Below are 24,482 nucleotides of genomic sequence, written 5' to 3' on the forward strand. Positions count from 1 at the left end.
GAGGTGAACCCCACCTTTATCCACAACCTCCAGCCAGAAGGACACAGATGCCTCACCAAGGCTGTCAGTGCAGTGGTACTTGCTCTTCAGCCATTCTGTGGAGCGTGCTTTTCAGTGTTGCCCTCTATTTTTATTAGCTGTTTTTGTGTCAGTTAAGTTCAACATAAACGTATCTATTAATCCTAAATGCTCAGCCTTAATGCTATTTTGAAGTAGAATAGAAACTGAAGCCCTCAGCACTGAGAGTAAATTTGATAAAGAAAATGTCAAAGATAAAATGCACAAGAAATGTTTACTTCTCAGTGATAAATTAAGTGTGATGACCTGTAGATTAGCTGATAAGTATGTAAAATTAATTAATGTTCTTAAATGCACTAACCTTGTATTTGTTCCTCCCTTGGCTGCTGCGGTGTAGGCATTGGTAAGTGGCTGTTAGTAGCATTTAGAATGCCTTTGTTAGGTGTATAATGAATGAGTATATCTTTTCTGTTGTATCTGCATAACTCTGTTACATGTGTTTTGCATTAATGTAAGTGTAAATTTGTGCATTTCTGTATGATATTTCTAATATATATATATATATATATATATATATATATATATATATATATATATATATATATATATATATATATATATATATATATATATATATATATATATATATATATATATATATATATATATATATATATATATATATATATATATATATATATATATATATATATATATATATATATATATATATATATATATATATACACCACACTTTTCTTTTTTTATCTTTATCATAAAGTTCACTTCAGCACAGTAGTTTCTACTTGATACTGATTAGTCTTCCATATACTACCTATGTTTTATTTTATCTTTCATAAAATATAGATATTAATTATGTATTTAACTATTTAGCACATGCACAAAGACATAGCACATCATGATTATGCCTTGCATATATATATATATATATATATATATATATATATATATATATATATATATATATATATATATATATATATATATATATATATATATATATATATATATATATATATATATATATATATATATATATATATATATATATATATATATATATATATGTGTGTGTGTGTGTGTGTGTGTGTTTACCTAGTTGTAATTTACAAGGCCTGAGCTATGCTCATGTGGTCCCATCTCCACATCTATACTTGTCTAATTTTTCCTTAGCACACTTGTTGCTGATACCACAACCGCACTTAGCTTGTTCCATACTTCTATATTTCTCTGTGGGAAACTATGTTTCTTTATGTTATTCAAGCATCTTCCTTTTCTTAGTTTTTTTGTTGTGGCTTCATGTGTATCTGGTATTTTCTACTTCTCTTAGCAGTAGTTTCTCATTATCAATTTTTTCCACTCTATTCCACAATTCATATATCAGTATTACATCTCCTCTTTCTCTTCTTTGTTCCAATGTTGCAGATTCATTTCCTTTAACCTGTCTTTATATGTTAATTCTTCCAGTTCTGGAACTATCTTCATTGCCATCCTTTATATCTTTTTTTTTTTTTGTGGGGAGACCACACTGATTCAATATATTCCATATTTGGCCTATTCATAGTAGTAATTATCTTTATCATCATATTTTTATCTATATAATGGAATGCTGTTTCAATATTTCTCACCATTCTATATGCATCTCTGAATATCTTTTCTATGTGCTTCTTCGACTGTTGACTATCCCGTATTATCACTCCCAGATCTTTCTCTTCTTGTACTTTTATCATTTCTTCATTTCCCATTTTGATTTCTTTTCACTTTTTCTCATTTCTATTAAATGACATTTTCTCACATTAAATTTCATCTCCCATCTTTTGCTCCAATCCTGGATTATATTCATATCCTCTTGTAGAATTTCACAATCTTTATTACTTCTTATGTCTTTGTAATTTTGTATCATCTGCAAATAAACTCTTTACTCTTTCAGGCATATCATTTATGTAAATCAGGAAAAGTATTGGTGCCAGCACTGATCCTTGTGGTACTCCACTATCTACTTTTCTCCATTTCAATTTTACATCTTTTACTACCATTCTCATTTCTCTTCCCTTTATGAAACTTTCCATCCAGTTTATTATTTTTCCATTTAATCCTCCTACATTTTCTGGCTTCCATAGTAGCCTGTTGTGGGGAACTTTGTTAAAAGCATTTTTTAGATCTAAATACAGTCTACCCATCCATCCCTCTCTTATATTGCATCAGTCACTCTCAAACAGGAGCTCATCAAATTTGTTACACATGATCATTTTTGTCTAAAACCACACTTTTTTTCTGATATCATATCACGTTTTTATAGAAATTTTGTCCACTGTTTCTTTATCACTTTTCACAGATCTTACAAACTATGCTGGTGATTGATACTGGTCTATAATTTATTGGTTCTTTCTTTCCATTTTTATAAACTGGCACTATGCTCTCTTCCATTCTTTAGGCATTCTTCCATTTGATAATGAGCACTTTATTGTGTCATATACTGGTTCAGTGAACTGTTTCCTGCACTCTTTTAAAATGAAACCTGATACTCCGTCTGGTCCTGTTGCTTTTCTCTCTTCCAGTTCCTCCATCATTTTATAAACCTCTTAGATTACTGTAATTTCCCATATTTGCTTTTTTGTCTTCTCATCTTGTGGTTCTTTGAATTCTGATTCTACTGTGAAAACTTGATGGAACTTTTTGTTTTAGCAATTCACTCATGTCTTTTGGGTCTTCATATGTTTCATTTCCATCCTTCAACCTTTCTAGTTTTTATTTTAGTTTAAATTTTTCATTTATGAATCTGTAGTTTTGGTTCATCCTTGCACTTTTTAGCTATATCTTTTTCACATCTCTTCTCTTTCTCTCTCTCAATTTTCACATATTCATTTCTTGCTATCTTAGTCTTCTTTATTTTTTTGGTTTTGATTTCTTTTCATTTTTATCCATGCTTTGTCTTTTTTCCTTTGCTCATACATATCTTGCACTGAACCACACCTGTTTTCCTTTTTCTTTAGGTTTGTATAGTGGACATATTCATTCACTCCTGTCTCATATAGTTCCATAAAAATGTCATACTTATCTTGCACATCATTTGCTCTTTTCAGCTTTCCCCAGTCCATTTCTTCATAGAATCTCTTAAGATCACTTGTATTCACTTTCCCATAGTTTCTCCTGTTTTCTTTGCATGATTCATCCTCTTCACTGACATCATTATCAGTCTTTATTTCTATTATTACAAGGTCACTTTTCCCATGGGGCACACATATCTTAATTCTTTAGTTAGGTCGATTCCTTTTGTTAATATTAGGTCAAGTCTTGTTGGTACGTCATCTCCCCTATATCTCGTATTTTCAGTCACCCATTGCATCATTGTGGTTTCCATAGTCAGCTTCAGAAATCTTTCTCTCCATGCAGTCTCATTTCCTCCTGCCTTGAATGTTTCCCAATTTATTTCTTTGCAATTGAAGTCACCAACCAATAGTACTTCGTGTGTGTGTGTGTGTAAGTCACCAACCAATAGTACTTCGTGTGTGTGTGTGTGTGTGTGTGTGTGTGTGTGTGTGTAAATTTGTTATGATTTTCTGTTATTGCTTATAAAATGTAGGTTTCATTATCATTTTATAAAGTATGCATGCAAGTAGTCAGGAGAAAGAACTTTATAATGGAGTCACTTACTCAGCCCTATGTTGCCATTCATCATGACATATCACTTCTTCCTCAGCAAATAAAGATATTTATTTTTCCTTCTTTAGCACCTACTAGTGCTCCCTTCCTCTCATTGCTGATTTCACATTTGGTTACTCAGTTGTCGAAATAGTTAACTGGTATTCTAGTGATTATACAGATGAACTTAGCTTTTCATGTGTTTTGTTTATTTTCTGTGCTAAATACAAAACTCTTCTCATTTGTTTTCTTCATAGTAGTTTTTATTTGAATGAATATTGTCAACTTTGAGGTAGAAACTTTTAACATTCATGTTTATAACTTTGTTGATATTATTAGAAATATTAATTTTGAGTGCTTTAGTCATTCAGTTTGTGATACAAAAGACTAAAATCTCATTATTTTTGTTGTAGTCTATGTTAGAACTCATAAATTTACTGATCTGCTTTTACTAATAATTATAACTGTTCTTAACAATCATAATTATATGTACTGCTGACATTTCTTGTGTCTAAGTTGTTGGTGTTATCCACCAGGCCCCTGATGGAGAGTCTCAGCCCAGCACAGAGGTGGATCTCTTCATCTCAACAGAAAAGATTATGGTGCTTAACACAGACCTAAAGGTTAGTTATGTTTTTGGAAAAAAAGTATTCATTATAATCAATAGTTCCTTTTTTTACAAAACAAGTTTAATGTCACACTTTGGGTTGAAAGTTGAAGGAAAATAAAACATAAAATACATGTTGGAATCAGACATTTGTTGAAGCAAGTTGAAATTATCATACATCATTTTTCCTTGTATTCAGCACAAACCCAGATATTACCAAGATACTTATCTAGCTCAACTAGACTCATTTTCAAGACTTTGTGATGTCCCCCTTTTAGAGCATCATGGAAACAGCAAGAAACTTATCCTAAGATGGGATAAGTTTTGCAAGAGGGGCTATTGCCAGGCATTAAATTTTTAACATGATATTCACAGTAACACTTCAGCACATTATTCATGAGGCTAAGATGATCACCAAGGCCCAAGTGATTTTTTGTATCAGCCATGACTGTTCTATCACAACAACTTACCTGCTAAAGGCACATTACAGCTTCATTCTTTTACATGCATCTTGAGATCAACAGATACTGATAGTAACAACAGGAAGGAATATACGTACATACGTTAAACATGAGATTTCAGTTCTTTCATTATAAAAGTAAAAAGAAATGAGCTCTGGATATGCAGATTTATGATTTTATCAATAAATTCTCAAGTTTTTACTAACATATGAAAAAGATATTTTATGCAGGAAACACATTTTGTTCCCAACAATAAACTAAAATTTTAATGACTAATTATAATCTTAAGTTAAGTATAGTACATTTTACAGTATGGCTGATGACTGATGCTTCATTATTTAGTATTTATGATTCAGTGATGGCTGACTTCCTATTACATGATATGTATTTTCTTATGAGAAATTATTCTAAGATACTGGTATTTAAAGTTAAACACAATATCTTCCTTATGTGAAATCCAAAGTTCACAATTTTCTAATACATTAATGACTTACACAGTAGAATAATGCACACCTAAAATTAGTGACTAATTTCCAAAAATAAGACAAATATAAAATGCCCTTTCCATCCATGCAACCACTTTCATTCACAACCATGCTGTTGTATCTTTGCCAGCTTCTTTTTACATATTCAGTAGCACTTTGGGTTGTGAGTACTTGTGATTGCAAGTATTTTGGGTTATAAGTAAAATTTTTTTTTTTTTTTAAATACTCCAGGTCATGAGTGAATACTTACAACCTGAGGTACTACTCTTAGTACCTCTGCTTGTGTATCTAAGTACACATCTGTGCAGGATTCATTAGGAATGTCACTCCTAGAATGGGATTTTGTTTTGTTAGCAGTGAATTCCTTTCCTTTTCCTCCATGATGGTCTCACTAGTTTCCTCCATCTCCATCAGAGATGTCATCCTCCTGTTTCTTTTATTGGCACATGACATGGTTGGAGAGTGAGCTGAGGACTGCAGTGGTTGTGGTGGCATGCTCTGGTGTGCTGGTGAGGGAGATGCTATTATCCAGTTTTTGCCTTCTGTTTTCATCCTACTTCCATTTGTCATAGGAGCTGTTCTGTTCTTTAGCATTTTTGTCAAATTCATTTACCGGCAAAGGGTACTGTACACTGGTTGTAAGCATAAGAGGATGCAGATGTACCCAAGTGAAGCACTTCACTGTGATATTCTGTGAGCAGGCTTTTCTCTCTCTCTCTCTCTCTCTCTCTCTCTCTCTCTCTCTCTCTCTCTCTCTCTCTCTCTCTCTCTCTCTCTCTCTCTCTCTCTCTCTCTCTCTCTCTCTCTCTCTCTCTCTCTCTCTCTCTCTCTCTCTCTCTCTCTCTCTCTCTCTCTCTCTCTCTCTCTCCATTACGATATTTGGTACTCCTTATATTTTAAGCTAAGTATTAATTGCATATTGCTATGTACTCCTAACTTGGTGAGTTTTCTCATTTTTATGATGTTTTACATTGATTTCACAATTTGAACATTTTATCATGTTTCATAATGTTAAAAAAGGTAATAATGACCATGTCATATAAGCTTATCATAAGAAATAAAAGGTTGATAAAGAAATTATATCACTAAATATAAAGCCAATATTGCTGCTAAGTGTAGTATATGAGTTAGGCAGCAGCACTATTACCACACATTCACCACATTGGTACCTTCTGTCTCTTAGGAGTTTGGTGGCATTATCATTGTTTTACAGTGTTACTTAAAAGGGAACTCTTACGGAGGTAGTGTGATGGCAGTAATGCCTAATTTTCATACTTTTGACAATAACATTGCCCTTGCATACACTATCATGGTTCCTTTGTTAATCCTTTATTTCTTTTGGTAGGCAATATCAATTGCAATTGTTATTGCCCTTTTCATTGTTCATAGAATCTATTCAAATCATCTAATTGCAAAATTAATTAAAACAATAAAAATAAGACTTGTGACCACATGGTAGAAGCCAATCAGCACTGAGCTTATTAAGTCATGCAGGCTCTTGCAGTTTCCTCAGTTCAGCCAAGATCTACAGAAACAAGAACCTCTCACTCTGGCCACTCTCATCCCACTGATGCCATTAAAGTTCTGTCATGGAATCCCTCATGGAAGCAGGACATGCTATGGTTAACATATTTTACCCACAATGAAATCACAAACCTGTTTTGGAAACTTAAAGATATCAAGAGAAAAGTCACTTTTCACTAATATCAATATACTTTCTCCCAACTAAATTTTGCATCTCACCATGTTATCTTATTAAAATATCAATCATTAATAAAAAAAAAAAATGCAGAACATCTGCAAGACAACCCAGTCTAATCATGATGATTGTAAACTTTTCAAGATGCAAAGTCAATCATATTTATCCTATTCATATACAAGGCTGAGACAAGGTGTCAACACACAACACATTTGCAAGCACTTCATCATATTGCATCCCAGATTGCAGGGGAAAGGACTAGTTCTCACAGGATCAGTAACCTTTGTCAATAAATATTGTGAAGCTTTTCTTGAGCTGATGCACTTTCTGCATATGCCAATGTTTGCAGAAAAAAACATTATATTTACCATGGTACCTTCAAAATTTATATGCTACCACAGGTTTGCAATTTATTGTGAGCCAAAGGGATCAATACAGGATCTCATGTGTTTTCTTACTGGAAATCATACATAAAAGTACCTTGATGATGTTAGTATGAGAGTGGCTGGCATTAGCAGGCCCTCCAGTTCAGCTTCCTGTGAACTAACCATAGTTATACTTTCTTTCCTGAAGTATTTTAATGTCTGCAAAAAGATGACTGGTTACTATTCATTAAGAACATTTTCCTCTCTAAGTAGCCTATGTAATATTTCTGTTGAGTGTTATCAAGCCTTTTGTCTTTTCCAGGAAATAATGATGGACCATGCCCTGCGCACTATCTCATACATAGCAGACATTGGGGACTTGGTGGTGCTGATGGCACGGCGGAGAGTCTTGCCTACTGATGATGCCACCAACGGCATCCAGAAGACTCCTAAGATGATCTGCCATGTATTTGAGAGTGATGAGGTTAGTGCTATAGGACATTTAGCAATTTTCTTTGTGTTCTCCACTTAATTAAGTTGATAGATGCTTGATTTTGTAGTGGTTACTATTCTTAACTCATAAATAAGTGGTCTGAAGTTCATTGAACTTCCTTGCCAGCTACAGAATATTTGAGCTTCTGTCTTCTTACAATAACTCTTGTTTGCCCTGTAAAGAATATGTATGGGTCGAAGTTCAAATGTCATATTTCTCAGAGTCTTTTTTCTGATTCTTCTCACCTCCTTATGACATGGAATACAGTTTCAAAAGAGGAATACCAACACAACTTTTAAAAAAGCTAAAGTTCAGTAGCATTTAGTGTTTTGTACCCTTTGGCCAATTATATATATATATATATATATATATATATATATATATATATATATATATATATATATCACACACACAGTCAGTGACCCTCTTGATTAGAACTCCAGCTGAGCATCACATTGTACAAACTGGCAATTTGCTCCTCCTTGGTCTGAAAAAATCTGCCAGGAGAAAATAATAACATGGCAACTTTGGTTAGTCCCTCGTATGTTTTTGAAAGCAAAGAATAACAGATTCAGTGTTTGACATATTGACATAAGAGAAAGTTATCTTTTGTGACTGCTCCTTGCTTCAGCTAACAAAACAGCTGTGTTCGTTTTAAACAAAGTGTTGTACTGAGGTGATGAGCGATGCCTGGAAAATATACAGGCCACGATTACGTAGTATGAATGTTAGAGTTTCACTGGAATGGTTAAACAAATTAAAAAATACACCGCATATCTACTGGCAGTAAAAAGACTGTGAGTGCATTGGTGAAGAAATGGAGCAATGAGGGACACTAGGATGTGCCTTACCACAAACATGGTAGTAGGGCACCCCAAAATGTTATTTTTTTTTTAATATTTTGCTGTAAGTTGAGGATGTACCTTTATCTGTCTCTTGATACCATGCAAGGTGATGTCAAACATTTTGGCACATCCTGGAGTCCTTCATCACTCTATTTCTTCACCAATGCCGAAAAAAATTGTTAAAAAGTGTTTTATATATATATATATATATATATATATATATATATATATATATATATATATATATATATATATATATATATATATATATATATATACTTTTTAATGCAGAGAGAGAGAGATAGCTGAAAGATGTGAATTGTTTAGTTGATCTCTTTCCTTAAGTCAGCCACTGTCCTTCTTACGGAAGCCTTTACAAGCTAAGTTAATCCATCAAGGATCAGAAGAGGCTGAAAATTAATTAGCAAGGATCTGAGATCGAGTAGGATCCAAAGTTCTGAAGCCGAGGCTCAAGTGTTTATAGACCTGCACCAAACGTGGCAGAGTTTGTTACATTTGATAGTTAGGGATGTGCTCCAGCTCAGCTACTAACCACCCCAACTAAGCTTACTCTCTTACTCACTACTTCATTTGGACATTCCAGTGAAGTCCTCTAATTAGTCTCAGGCCTGTGTACTATCAGGTAAATACTTAACCAACCCATAGGTCCACTCGTCAGGCAATCCCATTTAAAACCTGGACTTGGTATAGCATATGCTGATACAGTTCCCAAAGGAGGCAGCTCGTGACTTAGTGATTTACTTGTGATAGCCTGGTTAATATAACCAAAATTAATATTGCTTTATTTAAACTTACGAGAGTTAATATGAGCTTCTTTTTTTTTTACCACTGTGCTTACAAGTGTGAAGATAAATTATTGATACAGCTTGCAATATGGCATAATTTTCCTGTCTTTCTGTTTTGCGGTGTGAAGTCACATTTCCCATATCTTGCTGTGATTGGTTCTCTCTAAGTAATGTTAAAGGTAAATATTGTGATATGAATGTGATTGAATTACAATACAAATTTACTTTAACTCATACCATCATAATCTACTGATAAAATATCAGTTGTGTTTTAACTATAATCAAGATCAAGTATGTGGTAGGGATGAATTCCCGATGGGATTACTTACTTGGTTATGTTTATTTCTTTGAATGAGCTTCTTGGAACATGTCATGGGTCTGGTCCTAGTGGAATTACCACACTGTATTGGAGACCCACCTCAGCAATACCCTCACCTCTAGTTTTGAAACACTGAGAAATTTATCTAATGGTTTAATTGATGAAATCACAGCCCTGACAGGATTCTCAACCATATCATGACATTTGACATTCATACATTATGCCATATGGAAACAAATAGAGTAGATATTTTACTCGTAAATAATTATACATTTTTTTCAACAGGCTCAGTTTATTGCTCAAAGTATTGGGCAAGCTTTCCAAGTGGCATACCTCGAATTTCTCAAAGCAAATGGCATTGAGGATCACAGCTTTGTTAAAGAGATGGATTACCAGGAGGTGCTAAATTCACAAGAAATATTTGGAGATGAACTTCAAATGTTTGCCAAAAAGGAGCTACAGAAGGAGGTATGGCTTCTGTCTCTCAAAGCAGAACCACATTTTTCCTTGTGTGACATTATCATCATCTTTGAGTGACTTTGTAGTAGTAGTTGTTGACGTTACAATTAAGCATTCAATTTAACATTGCAAGTAGTATTTTCATACTCAGGGTATCAGATAATGTCACACACTGAGTAAGTGCCATAATATTATTTTGCACAAAACTTGGAGCAATACTTCTACCAAAATCCCAAGTATGCAAATATCAACATACAGTCATCCATTATAAATTAGTTTTATTGTAAAAATTTTGAGGATAATATTTTGGATACCTAGGACTCTAACCACAGCCACTGTACATACCAGTCTTAAGACAGTCGCACAAGCAGATTGTCAGCCAGCAGGTAAAAAGGCTTCCGTGTGAGCCCTAGCAAGGCTGTGACATTGGCTCAGGCACACCTCAAAGATGTCTGAGGGAGACTCCTGCTGCCTGCACACATGGGCCAGGACCAAGGGAAACAAGAGGGACAAGTGTTGTTCAATGCCCTTAAATTTTTTTTCTTATTTGAGCTTAAGCTTGCTTAGATATTTGTCAGTTGCTGTTTTTTTTTTTCTTTTCTTTAGATATCATGCACAATATATGATTTACAGGTTACACAGGTTTTATTATAAACCATGTAGTTAAACAAATTTCTATTAAATTATAGGTTTTGTTTATTTATATATCTTTTAATGAAGAACTATATAGGTATATTACATGTAAACTAATCATACAAAAAAAGTCCTTGCTGAATCATGATCCTGCAGTGTGAATCTAGAGTAGACATTTGCTCCTTTATTAACACAAAATTTTAGTTAATAAAGCTTCTTGTAGGAACAGTAGAGGTAAAATGGATAATGAAGGTAATGGTGTTTGTGCTACTATAGTAAAAATGCATTGAGGCAAAGCTTATTTAAGTTCACTCTTGTGTTGCGCTCAAGGTTATGTACAATATATTAGTTCAAGAATGTGTGAAACATTTATTTGAAGCTTCAAGTTTAGCTTATGTTTAATGCAATGGAAATTATAATATCTTGACCGCCCACCGTGCCCACATGCCCAGTCCTTGACCAATCATTTTCAAAATGTGGTCATTAGTCAGCCATGAGAAGTGTATTCTAATGGGCATTTTAAATCTTTTGTGCCGCCCCACCCACCTCGGCGTACACAGGAGCTTTATATCTCAAAAACGGTGAGTAAGACAACAGTGCTTTTGAAGGGAACAATAAAGATTTGAAATAGCACGTTTGGTGAAAGAATTTTAATAATAATACACAAACTTGTACAGAAATTCTGTATTTAGGTACCTACTCTGCTGTGTTGCGAGAATCTAGCTGCCTGGAATGAGATAATTTTGCCTCAAGAAAGTATGTCACTAGTGGTATACTTTACAAAATGATGTTCCATTTTTAAGTAAGATTTTGCATAGTGAGCGGTCTTTGTGACTCTCTTTACTATCGTGATAAGTGGAGTGGCGGTAGTAGAAAGCCATTTCATGCATTACAAGTTGTATGAAACAGGAAATTTTTAATTTGCTTTGTATGCATTGCCAGTTACTGTACAGATATACCTGCTTTGTAACAAGGCTTTTTTTGTAAGCTTTAGATATGCACCCCACTTTTTTTTTTAATTAGAAGCTAGCATTCCTCTGTTGATTCATACAGTTTTTTATTGAATATGAGTTTGTTTGTTTTTCAGGTGGTTGTGCCTAAGATGAAGAGTGAGATACTTGGAGTGGTTGTGGTAGAGTCTGGCTGGGGCTCTATGGTGCCTACAGTGGTCATTGCCAACCTTTCCCCAACCGGTGCAGCTGCCAAGTGCGGTCAGCTCAACATAGGCGATCAAATAATAGCCATCAATGGAGTATCATTGGTGGGGCTCCCACTTTCAACCTGTCAAAATTACATAAAGGTAAGCACAATCTGGTATGTTGGGAGAATCCTGCATTTATATCAAGAAATTAAGGAAATTAAATTTCAAACTATGAAGTAAGAAATCTCTAAGTGTGTATATTAGTATATTTTTTTTATGAATTTGTGAAATTCATTGGTATTTAGTTTCAGGAGTTGTGTATCATTACTCAGAAAAAAATCCATGAGATGACAAATTATTCTTATGGACTGAAAATGGTCCTGGTTTAAATGAGCTTGTGAAACAAACACAGATTACATTTTATGGGAATAAATTATGCAATATATATATATATATATATATATATATATATATATATATATATATATATATATATATATATATATATATATATATATATATATATATATATATATATATTCTAAGTAGACTTTAAGAAGTATATATGAAGGTATGAGGAACAGATCAAACAGAAACCTTATCTTCTTTACTGGGCAATGTTTCATCATATGCACATGGCATTTTCAAGCTAAAAACACATAAAACATAGTTAAAAAAAAAAAACAATCAAAACATAGAACTTAAAGATTATTACGATCAGAAATACATAAAAAAAATATCAGTGAAAACATGAACAGAGTAGAATATGAAAAATAAGATAGGTTGGTTATTACCTTGTGTGGATGGAGTCAAGGAGAGAAGTGACTGTAGTGAAGAATAGATGGCAAAAGGAAGAAAAGTTACAGAGCAAGAAAAGAGAGAGTCAAGAGTGATTGAAACTGTTGAGTTATACTATTAATAGTTTGACTGGAGTGTTCTGGTTGTTGAGGCTGGGCTTCATATGCTTGATGTTTAAGGTTTCAAGTAATTTAACTTCACTTGGGAAGCTAATTGCTTTCCTCAAACTTTTGAAATCATTGTCTATTAAAGATGATTATGTTCAATATAATTTGAGTGAATAGAGAAGAAAGAAGGATGAAAGTGGGTGTCCGTTACAAGCCAAGACTCCCTTGTGTTTGGCAATGCGGTGAACAAAGTTTCTCTCTGTTTCACTTATGTACTGACTCTCAACTCTCTCTCTTTTCTCACTCTGTAATTTTCTTCCTTTTGCTATCCCTCACTACAGTCAGTTCTCTCCTTGACTCTGTCCACATCAGGTAATAACCAACCTATCTTATTTTCTATATTCTACTCTCTGTGTTCATGTTTTTCATTCATATACGTCTTTGTGTGCACACAAAGACGGGTCTCTGACACGGAAGCAGTAATCATTCCAAGGAAAATCAGCAAAATACCTCCTCAGGTCCCCCTTCTAGCAGAGGCACCTTCACTTAGGGGGGTCCTTAAGAGGGATTGGAGCAATAGGACAAGATACAGATATGAGATTGTAATCGGAGGAGCCTAACGGAAGAGAGGGTGACAGCATAAGCAGGATTAGAGGTCAGGAAAAGGTCAAGAATGTTGGGCGTATCTCCAAGACGGTCAGGAATACGAGTAGGGTGTTGCACCAATTGCTCTAGGTCGAGGAGGATAGCAAAGTTGAAGGCTAGTTCACCAGGATGGTCAGTGAAGGGAGAGGAAAGCCAAAGCTGGTGATGAACATTGAAGTCTCCAAGAATAGAGATCTCTGCAAAAGGGGAGAGAGTCAGAATGTGCTCCACTTTCAAAATTAAGTATTCAAAGAATTTCTTATAGTCAGAGGAGTTAGGTGAGAGGTATACAGCACAGATAAATTTAGTTTGAGAGTGACTCTGTAGTCATAGCCAGATGGTGGAAAACAGAAGATTCAAGAGCGTGGGCACAAGAGCAGGTTAAGTTGTTGTGCACATAAACGCAACATCCAGCTTTGGATCGAAAATGAGGATAGAGAAAGTAGGAGGGAACAGAAAAGGGCTACTGTCAGTTGCCTCTGACACCTGAGTTTCAGTGAGGAAAATAAGATAAGGTTTAGAAGAGGAGAGGTGGTGTTTTACTGATTGAAAATTAGATCTTAGACTGCGAATGTTGCAGAAGTTAATAAAGAAAAAGTTGAGGGGGTGTCAAGACACTTAGGGTCGTTGTCAGAAGGGCAGTCTGACCTGGGAATATTTGTGGTCCCCTCCCCAGGTGGGGACTCTGAGGCTGGTGTAGGAGTCGCCATGATAATTTTGAAATTTTGAGTGAAGGGTATGTGTGTTATTAGGTGCTTGTAGTTTTGTGTGGAGAGAGTTGTCTTTAGAGGGCAGGCTGTGACTGCCTCCTTGTGTTGTGAGACTCAAAGGGAAACATTAAATGAGGTCACAGCTGGGTTTAATATGTTCACACCACCCCCTGATCCAGTGCTTTAGACCTCACTGGGAGTAATTATTGTTTCAGCAGGTACCTACTGCTTCCTCCAGTCAACTGGATTTGAAAAAAAAAAAAAAAGGTTTCAATAAAGTGCTATAAGAGAGACTACTGAGAAAGAAAGAAATACATCAGAGAGATGTAAGGAAAACTGCTGATAGATGAAGGACTTTCTAGAAGACAGGGAAATGAGAGTGATTATTAAGGCCTGCCCACACTAGGAAACTTTGTTTGGAAAGTGTTTCCAAACAGCCTAGGACTGGCATCTCAGTGGGCTCTTTTGGCCTTGGCCAGTGTCCCTCCTACATAAAAAAAAAAAATGCAAACTCTTCCAAAACAATCTTTCACATGTATTTGTTTCCCATCCAGAATGGGAAAGTGTGTGTGTGTGTGTGTGTGTGTGCATGTGTGTGTGCACGTGCGTGTGTGCATGTGTGCATGCATGCTTGCGTGTGTATGTGTGCAGTGGAGGTGACAATGAATGCGCAAGGCTTGCAGTAATAAGACCATATGGTCTACTGAGAAAACTGTAGAACTTATTGAATTGCTCCATTCATCCTCAGCATTGTGGGATGTAACAAGTGCAAATTATAAGATTAAAATTAAGAAGATGGATGCCATGACAGAGATGGCTGATAAATTTCACATGTGGTTATTATTATGAATAATGATTACAATGGCAGTATGTTTTTTTTCTAGGAAGCACACCCTTTATATTAGTCTCAGATACCAATAATGGAAGGGGAGAGAGAGAGAGAGAGAGAGAGAGAGAGAGAGAGAGAGAGAGAGAGAGAGAGAGAGAGAGAGAGAGAATCTCCACAATGTAAACTTTTATTTACTTAACATAACCTTTCAGTCCTGAGATCGGAGCTTCGCAGACCTCAGGAACCACAGCTGAGATGATCTGCTTTGATATCCCGAAGGTGTACATGAGACTCATAAAAGAATCTCCAGTTGAAGATACCTTAGTTTAATAGGCAGTCTGATGTAGAGTGAAATCACCTTCCCGTATCTTGTTTCCTTTCAGGATATTTTGGGAGCCACCTTCCACAAAATTATTTCAAAGTCAGTTGTGGACATTAAAGAAAATTGGTGAAACCTGCTCCATCTGGTCTCAAATCCACCAGAAGCAAGTCACCATAAAGGCTTTTTTTTTTTTTTTTTTTTTTTTTTTTTTTTTTTTTTTTCTAAAAATTCCCTCACCCATCTCTCTTACTTGAATTTATCAAAAGTGCCAAGTAAAATACAGAGGCTATTGCAGCAGCCTACACTCATCACAGGTATGATGACAACTGAGGTCTGGACAGGAAACATTGTTTGGAAACCATTTCCAAAAAGTTTGCAGTTTGGAAACAGTTTGCAAACAGTTTGGAAACATTGTTTCCAAACAATGTTTCCTGGTGTGTACAGGCTTGGAGAAAGTTATAAGTGGTGAGCCACAGGGTTCAGTGTTGACCCTAATCATGTTTGAGTGTATATCAATGATATGGATTGAAGGAGTAAATAGATATGAGCTTGTTTGCAGTTGATGTTTAATTGTTGAAGAGTGAAAAGGGAGGAAGATTGTGAAATGTTGCAGCAGGACCTAGATAGAATATGGAAATGGAGTCTTGAATGGGAAATGGAATTTAACATCAAAAATGTAGTGCGGTAGATTTCGGAAAGAGCAAATGGGGACTTTCAGGAGATTATGAATTGGGGAATGGGATATTACAGTAAACACCAGAAACTGATCTGGTAGTAATTATATCTGAAAATCTATCCTCATACAAACAAATAAATAAAACTGTAGGAAAGACTTATAATCTGCAGGGAAACATAAGAGTGGCATTCACCTATATGACTGAAGAAATGGTAACAGAGTTGATGGTCACAGTGATAAGACCAAGATTGGAATATGCAGCAATAGTATGGTTACCAAGCACAAAAAAGAATATAAGGAAACTTGAGAGAATCCAAAGAGCAGCAACAAAACTGGCACCAAGTCTAACAGAGATGTCATATGAGGAGAGGTTATCAAAATTAAATTTGATAACACTAGAACAAATAAGAAAAAGTGTTCAACAGAGAAGACCTGATAGTATGGGATACAAGAGACACATGAGGACATAGAAGGAAAATAAAAAAGGACAAGTATAGAAGAGATATAAAACAGAATAATTTTCCACACAGTAATAGAAATATGGAATGGATTATAAAAAAGAAGTGGCACATGCAGAAATGACACATACTTCCAAAGCCAAATTAGATAATAAGAGATAAACAAATGGAACAGTATGGGCCCAATTCCCTCTCCCGTATGCTAAAACTAAGTACATTCACACACACACATGCCTGCAGGTCCTTACAAGGCTGTTTGTGACAACCTGCTCTATATAAACTAAAGAAGTGTAGTGATAGCAAAGGTGTGTGTGTATGTGTGTGTGTGTGTGTGTGTGTGTACATATGCAAGATCAAATACATAAGTAGGTGTGCATCACAATCTATCTTCTCATACAATAGGGTATGCGACGACACACAGTCATTATAACGTACAACTGCAATAACACACTGAAATTTCAATAAATATTTAATCAGAATAACAAACCAAAACTGGCATGACGAACTCACCACTCATGTGAGCCCAGGAATTTTAACAAAAGTTTAATCGGAATAAAGAATCAAAACTGGCAAGGTGAACTTGCTGCCATTAGTGCAAACACTGAAATTGTAATAAAAATTTAATCAGAATAACAAACTAAAGCTTGCAAGACTAACTCACCAGCTGTGCAAGCCACTGCTCACCTATCTGCCTCCTGTCCCTTCCTCTCTGTTTTCCTTTCCTCTCACTTTTGTATTGTCTCAAACCTCCCTCCTTGTCACCTCCCTTTCCTCTTGTCTCTCTCTCTCTCTCTCTCTCTCTCTCTCTCTCTCTCTCTCTCTCTCTCTCTCTCTCTCTCTCTCTCTCTCTCTCTCTCTCTCTTTTTGTCATTTTCGCTTCATCCTTTCTCACTTTTCTCACACATATATGTAATTCCATTTTCATTCTCAATCAGTCTCCTTCAGATTAGCAATCCTTAGGATTGTTTTTACTTTCAGAGAGAGAGAGAGAGAGAGAGATGGCTCCAACTTATGGGGTTTACTAAATGTATATGTGTGATGTCAACAGTTGATAAATGTGACCAATACTTGTCAAAGCAATGCAAAACTCAGGATGGTAAGAATTTAGGACTAGGCACGAAACTCAGGAGAGTACTGTATATATTTGTTGTGTTATCTCAAATGCAGTAGTGCAAATTTTTTTAATTGTGGAATTTTTTTATATATTATTATATATTATATATAATAATATATTATATATTATATAATTTATTTTTATTATATTATTTTATGGTTCCCAGGAACCAATTAATTTTTTTTCCATAGGTTCTTCAGTCACCATAACGCACATTTGCCATAACAAACGTATTGGAATAAATCATGTTCGTTGTCACATACCCAACAGTGTAAAATTGTGATTCATATTTATTTGTTGTGTGAGAGAGAGAGAGAGAGAGAGAGAGAGAGAGAGAGAGAGAGAGAGAGAGAGAGAGAGAGAGAGAGAGAGAGAGAGAGAGAGAGAGAGTTAAGAGCTCTCCCACTACCTCACCTGCCAATCAGTTAGGTGCGGGTGGGGCCTATTTTGTGGGGTATCACCACCTAAGAAGAAAAAATCACCATGGTTGGTCAAAAACTGAGTGTAAACATAGCATTTATCTCCTTTGCTACATTGCTGCCCAGCATGGGCAGTGGCCAATAGTACTAAGAAGGAGCTGCATAGCAGTATTGAACCTGTGGTGGAGTGACAAACAATTTGAACTTGTAAGGATTCTTGTTTGTATCTCTGAATGTTCGTAACTCAAGATATTCATAAGTCAGAAGTGTCTATGTATGCATGTATCTGTGTGTGTGTGTGTGTGTGTGTGTGTGTATATATATATATATATATATATATATATATATATATATATATATATATATATATATATATATATATATATATATATATATATATTGTATTGCAAAGCATTTCCTAACCCATCTTGTTCCCTGCAACCTGTGAGAAATCTTAGAAACTGAATAGGAAAGGAATTGATTTGCTTGATTTGCTTTCTGAAATTAAATAATTCTCTCGGTGGATAGAAAAGGGATGGGCAGAGGCAAAAGGCCAATAGTCACACATTCAAGATATTCTAGGTGAAAATTTTTTTTTCATAAACTGCAAACATAGTGCAGTATCTACATGTAATGGTTATAAAAAAAATAAATAGTTTGAGTTATTCCAAATGAAGTCAGTAACATTTGTATATCTCTCCAACATGTCAGCATAAAAATTGGCACCTGAAATCTGCTCTCATATTTTGTTTGATACTGGAGGAAATCCTGGCCACACAGCCTACACAATCCGATCTCTAGCTACATGATGGCTGTAAGCATGCTTCAAAGTGTTTACTGGAGATATACAAATTTCAACTTTGCCATATTTAGAAGGTAAACCTGAAGCTACTCTGGCCAACCTATCCCTTGCTACATTTTTCATATTCTGTGCATGCACAGTAAGGGCAAAGTCACCATAGCAACAGGGACACCATCTGGCAGCCAAAGCTCTAAATCACACACACGCACCTTGGCCCAACCATCACCTGCCGCTTATAAGATCAACTTCAAGGGAGAGATGGCAGATTTTGAGAATGCAGAGTTTGTGAGGGCCTGACTCCCCTAGAGATAAATAGAATGATTAATGCCCAATTAAAGAAGGCAGTGGCCACACTGATCAATAACAAGCAAACAATGCAGCCAGACAACAATGTCCTGCTGGAAGAAATATGAGCTCTGTGGGAAGAGATTAAAGGAGGTAGCAGGCATGAGGCACAAAGTCAGCAAGTTTTCCAAGAAGCTGGAGGAGACATTCACCATAGTAGAACAACAAAAGTTATTTCTCAAATCCCTCAACAATAAGGGAAGGAAGCACAGTGATAACTGGACTAGTGGAAGATGCTGAAGACATTGGTATAACTGATAAAGAGAAAGTGCTGAAGGTGATGCAGGCAACCGTCTACCAGGGAGATTTTGATGTCGTGATGTGTGGGGGGTATCAAGCATTTTGGACAACCAAATCCTACAAAGAAGCAACTGATACTGGTTGTTGTGGAGGACGAGCATCAATGCAACAACATTCTACAGAAGCCAAAAAAAATCTCAAGTTGACACAAAGAACGTATACCTGACAGTGAGATAAGAAATGGCATGACTGAAGTTAAAAGAAAGAGAAGAAAAATGAAACCTTGAAAATGTGAGTAAATGTTGTATGTGATTGGAAAAAACGTGTTTTGTTGCAAGATGGTAGCATGATCAACCATTTTTTATCTTATTTTTTCCAAGTGAGAGAAAAGGTGAGAATTTCATTGTATATGTGGAATAAAAGAAAACTGCAAAATCCTAACATACTACAGTTCTTATTAGAATTCCATATCATGTTGTTGATAGAAGAAGCATATATCAGATGGGTATGCCAGACTTTAATGTGTATTACAATAAAACAAAGAAAGGCCCACTTAGAGGTGGTGTGATGATGTCAGTGAAATGTGGCTTAACACAGTACATAATCAAAGTTGACATAGAAGAGTGTGCAGCACAAGATGGAAAAAAAAAGGGGACAAGACTCAGCCATGCTGGAAAAGGTGACTAAAGGTTTGAAACTGATTTGGAAAGCAACTAATAAGTCTGGCAAATATGTGCAAGCAAGAGGAGTCACATGACGAACAGTTTAGACATTTCAAACAGCTACTGAATCAAGATGAGCAGGGTGAAGAGACACAGGGGCTTGACATGGGGGTTGTGCTCCTCAATACCCATACTGAACAATCCCCTACGCTGCTGATAAACTGAATAAAGCTGTGAAGGATATGAACATTAATAAAGATTACATTGGTATTTGTCTAGGTCTTATTAAGGTTTTACCCATTATTTGGTTCCTCTCTTTATTAAATATTTTTTATTTTATATTTCTGAATGTGTGTGATCCTATTTCTTGGGGCTTTAGCAGACTGTGTTATTTAAAGGTGGAGAGAGATTGCACTGTGGAGATTATAAGGATATCAGCATAATGAACATATTAACAAAGGTTTGTGGTGTTATTACTGAACAAACTAAAACTGAGTTAATATAGATAAGTGCCAGGCAGCGACACAGCATGGCAGGACCTGTGTAGAACAGATTATAACATTGGGACGCTTACGTGATTTTGCTAAATCCAAACAAAAAATCTTATGTCCTGTTTGTTGATTTCAGCAAAGCATATGACAGTGCCTCACAATGGTTTAATTCTAGTTTTAAAGTCATGAGGCTATGGTAAAGTGATGTTGAGAACCATTCAGGGGATATATGCATGTAACAGGAGTGTGATATACTCAACAGTGTTGACGGTCGCAACTGGGATGCAGCAGGGTGCGTTATCTAGTTTTTTTTTTCTTTTTTTTCACTTACATTGACTAGGTAGTAAGGATGTTAACATAGACCCTGATGCTTTCTTGAGGGACCCACACATACTTCTTCTAATATGTTTGCAAAAACTTAGCACCATGCTTGATAACTGGCAGGAGTACAGGATGGTCCTCAATGAAAGCAAAACTAAAGTTTTTGTAATCCATGGCTGTAAACGAGACTCTACGCTTTTGGTGATGCAAAATTGCAAGATCACTTATCCGCCCATGTATCTTTATTTAGGAGCATGCCAAACATGAACACAGTGTTGTTCCTCCATGAGAAAGCCAGTGAGACATATAAATAAATGTACTATCTTTTGTTCTGCCATTGCAATACCTTACGCATATAAATGCATGGTATTCGAGTCTGCACTGACTGCATCATTGTTACATAGCTTAGAAACCTGGTTCACAAACGTATCAAAATCAATTACATGGTACAAGACAATAAAATGTTTACTCAATATGAGGAAGAACACCAGCATTAACTTGTGTTTTGTGAAATCCATAATATAACTAATGCAAGACCTAATAAAGGAACAAAGAAAAAGGTTCCTGCAAACATTAGATCAGCTGATGATGACGAACCATTTATTTCTGCTTAACTTGTGTTGCCAGACCAACATGTCAGACTATAAATTTATCTCCCAGGCAATGAATGCAGTGTGACTATGTAGTAAACAGTCAATAAAATTACAAGGATTATTCAAGAAAAACCAGTAGAGGCTACAAAGTACACGACTTACCAAACACAGTTGAACCCCACACTTTACACAACATCCAAGTTATATCAACAAAGTATAAATTCCAGACTTCAAACGACAAGTGCTCACTAGACTAAAACTGTGTGTATGATGTGATGAGAGTATATATATATGTGAATAGTTACCCTTTTTGGGTGCTTTATAAGTAATAGCACAGCAGTGGTGATTTACAAAAGCATAATTACTTGTTTAGGTGTGCAGATTGTTTTATGAGTTTTATTATTTTTTTTTTTTTTGTTTTGTTTTTTTTATTGGTCTGCAAAACTATTTTACAAATCAATGGGCATTTTTATGTTGAAAATCAGCCTCTGAGTTTTATGACCATCTTTGTAAGAAAAGGCTAAGATTACATGAATTTGGTTTACAGGAATATTTTAAGAGTATATTCAAAATTGCTGGCATTTTGGGGATCTATATATATTTTCCAAGTTACTTGCTTTCTGGGATTTATTTTAAGATCAAGTTTTAAGTTGCTGATGTTTGGGATCAATCTTAAGTTAACTTGGAAGCTCCTTATGCCTCAGATGCTGTACTTTCTTCATCCAGTCATGAGTTTAACCCTGATCAGACCCTTTCATGGGAAATATGTACTGCTTTCATGTCAATTTTCCATAAACTCTTTGAAGTGTCCAAGGAAAGGTTGAATATGACATCAGAATCCATTACCTTTTGTGCAACATTGGTGTATTTGTGCATTTCCTCACAATACTTTTTGTATCACCTAGAAATCCATAGAAGACAAAATTGTGATAGTAACATTAGCTGTATGACTCTAAGATCATGATCATGAAGGTTATGTTAACATAATAAGCAGGAGATGCATAATGCTGAGTACAACAATGTTAAGTTTATTTCAGCTTTTATCATATGAAACCATGTACAGTAAAAAAACTAAAGTTGTGTCGAGGTAACTTGTGAAACATTATGAAAACCTAACCACAATTACATGCCAGCAGCTGGCAAGCCTGAATCACTTAAGGTACTGTTCAGATAAGGTTCAGACCTTCATGTCTGCCACTGATGAGATAATGGCTAGAGTAAACTAAGGAAATATTTGTTTCTTGTTGCAGTAAAGGACTGCTTTACTTATGAACTTATTTCTCTAGTTCATATCCTATGATTTAGACATCCCTAATATTTTGTATATGAGAAAACCTTACAGTACAGCAAATATATTAAACTTCATATATACTTCAAACATTACTTCAAAAAGGTGAATGGTTCAAAAACATTGAATATATCAGAATGCCTCACTTGTAAGGATACAAATTATTATGATGTATGAGGTGTGGGGAGTATCAAAATCCTTATGCCAATCTTACCCACCATTGCTTTGATAGGGCAGACAGCACTGTAAGGTTAGCCCATTACCAGATTTTTTAACCAAAACCAGACGTGACTTTTGTCTTTGACTGTACATACACTTTATGATGTTATGTTTTACTTTGAACAATCATCTGTGATTCTAGGTTTACAATTTTGTCCCATTTACCAATGACTTGCTATTTACTTCTAGTTGTAAATACTTGATGTAATGCAGTCATTAGTAGTTTATCATTAATATATGCACTATGGGTTTGGAGATCATTAATAAATATTTTGCCTTTTCAGAACACAAAATATAACACTGCAGTGAAACTAACAGTTGTGCCATGCCCTCCTGTTGTTGAGGTCAAGATTAGAAGACCTGACACAAAATATCAATTAGGCTTTTCTGTACAAAATGGTGTAGTAAGTATATATTATGTTTTACATATACAAACTATCCCTTTCTAAGGATATGTTTACTGTGGCTCAAAGACCTGATACCTTTCTGGGTTTTCATCTCACACTAAGAACTAAATTATTTTCTTTCTATCATTATCTGATGCCTCTTTTTAAGAATATGAACATAAAAACGTCTCCATTTATTCCTACTCTTGCCTTCCCTCCTTCCATCCTCTACCTTAATTTTTCTCTCATTTCTTTCATATACTCCAGCATTCTAACCTCCCATTTCACAGGTCATCCTCTTGCACCAACCACATTTATCAGATTTGAAAACAAATAGTCTACTAAATGTCACTTTACTGTCAGTTCTGTACTGGACTCCTACATTTTATTTCTTGACCTTTACATATCAAATCCGTCAAACTCGTTTTCCTAACACTTGTTCCTAATGATTCTCATCAAGGGAATGGCTATGTTTTATATTCCATAAGACATCAACTAACCACTCACAAAGGGACACCAAGGAAACATTTAGGGAGAATTGTAATAACATAAGGCACAGGTGACAAGGCTTTACTCTGTGGTTGTGTTACCAAGTGGTGTTCAGTGGTTAGTTGAGCTGACATAACTCAGTGTTTTAGAACTAAAACCATTTCACACCACAACTATCCACATACAGCTCCTTCCCCTCTCTCTAAGAATATTTCATCATGGCTTTTTCCATTGCCCACATCCTCAGAGGTGCCCAGGCAAATTAGGATTGCATTTCATTTAGGAACATTATGTGGACATACAGATACTCATAGATGCAAAACAAAACTACTTCCAAGTAGTCACTAGACTTGGATACTTAAATCGTAAAAAAGATACTTATTTGTTTTAGCAAATGTGTAGAAGCTGACTGTTTTTTATATTTTAATCACCTTTCATCTTAGAATATATTAGAATTGTTTGATGTGGGGAATAATATGAGAAAATGCCCATTTAGAAGCCAACAATGGTTACAAACTTTATTGAAACTATATAAAAATAATTTAATATCAATGATGATCATTAATAATAATAA

At 35.2% G+C, this 24,482-nt stretch overlaps 1 protein-coding gene across 2 annotated transcripts in view; it reads left to right on the plus strand.

The window, feature by feature from the left end:
* Positions 1–24,482, plus strand: part of LOC135104204 (protein lin-10-like) — a 185,787-nt gene that overhangs the window by 148,227 nt on the left and 13,078 nt on the right. The window contains exons 7-12 of one of the 2 annotated variants that reach the window (XM_064011320.1): positions 416–421; positions 4,218–4,304; positions 7,621–7,782; positions 10,047–10,229; positions 11,941–12,153; positions 23,318–23,437. In XM_064011320.1, the coding sequence (XP_063867390.1) occupies positions 416–421; positions 4,218–4,304; positions 7,621–7,782; positions 10,047–10,229; positions 11,941–12,153; positions 23,318–23,437 (771 nt within the window). Of the gene's footprint in view, positions 1–415; positions 422–4,217; positions 4,305–7,620; positions 7,783–10,046; positions 10,230–11,413; positions 11,435–11,940; positions 12,154–23,317; positions 23,438–24,482 lie in introns of both variants that reach the window. The other variant, XM_064011319.1, reaches the window with a different exon arrangement.

Source organism: Scylla paramamosain, chromosome 10 (genome assembly GCF_035594125.1).
Source record: "Scylla paramamosain isolate STU-SP2022 chromosome 10, ASM3559412v1, whole genome shotgun sequence".
Taxonomy (NCBI): domain Eukaryota; kingdom Metazoa; phylum Arthropoda; class Malacostraca; order Decapoda; family Portunidae; genus Scylla; species Scylla paramamosain.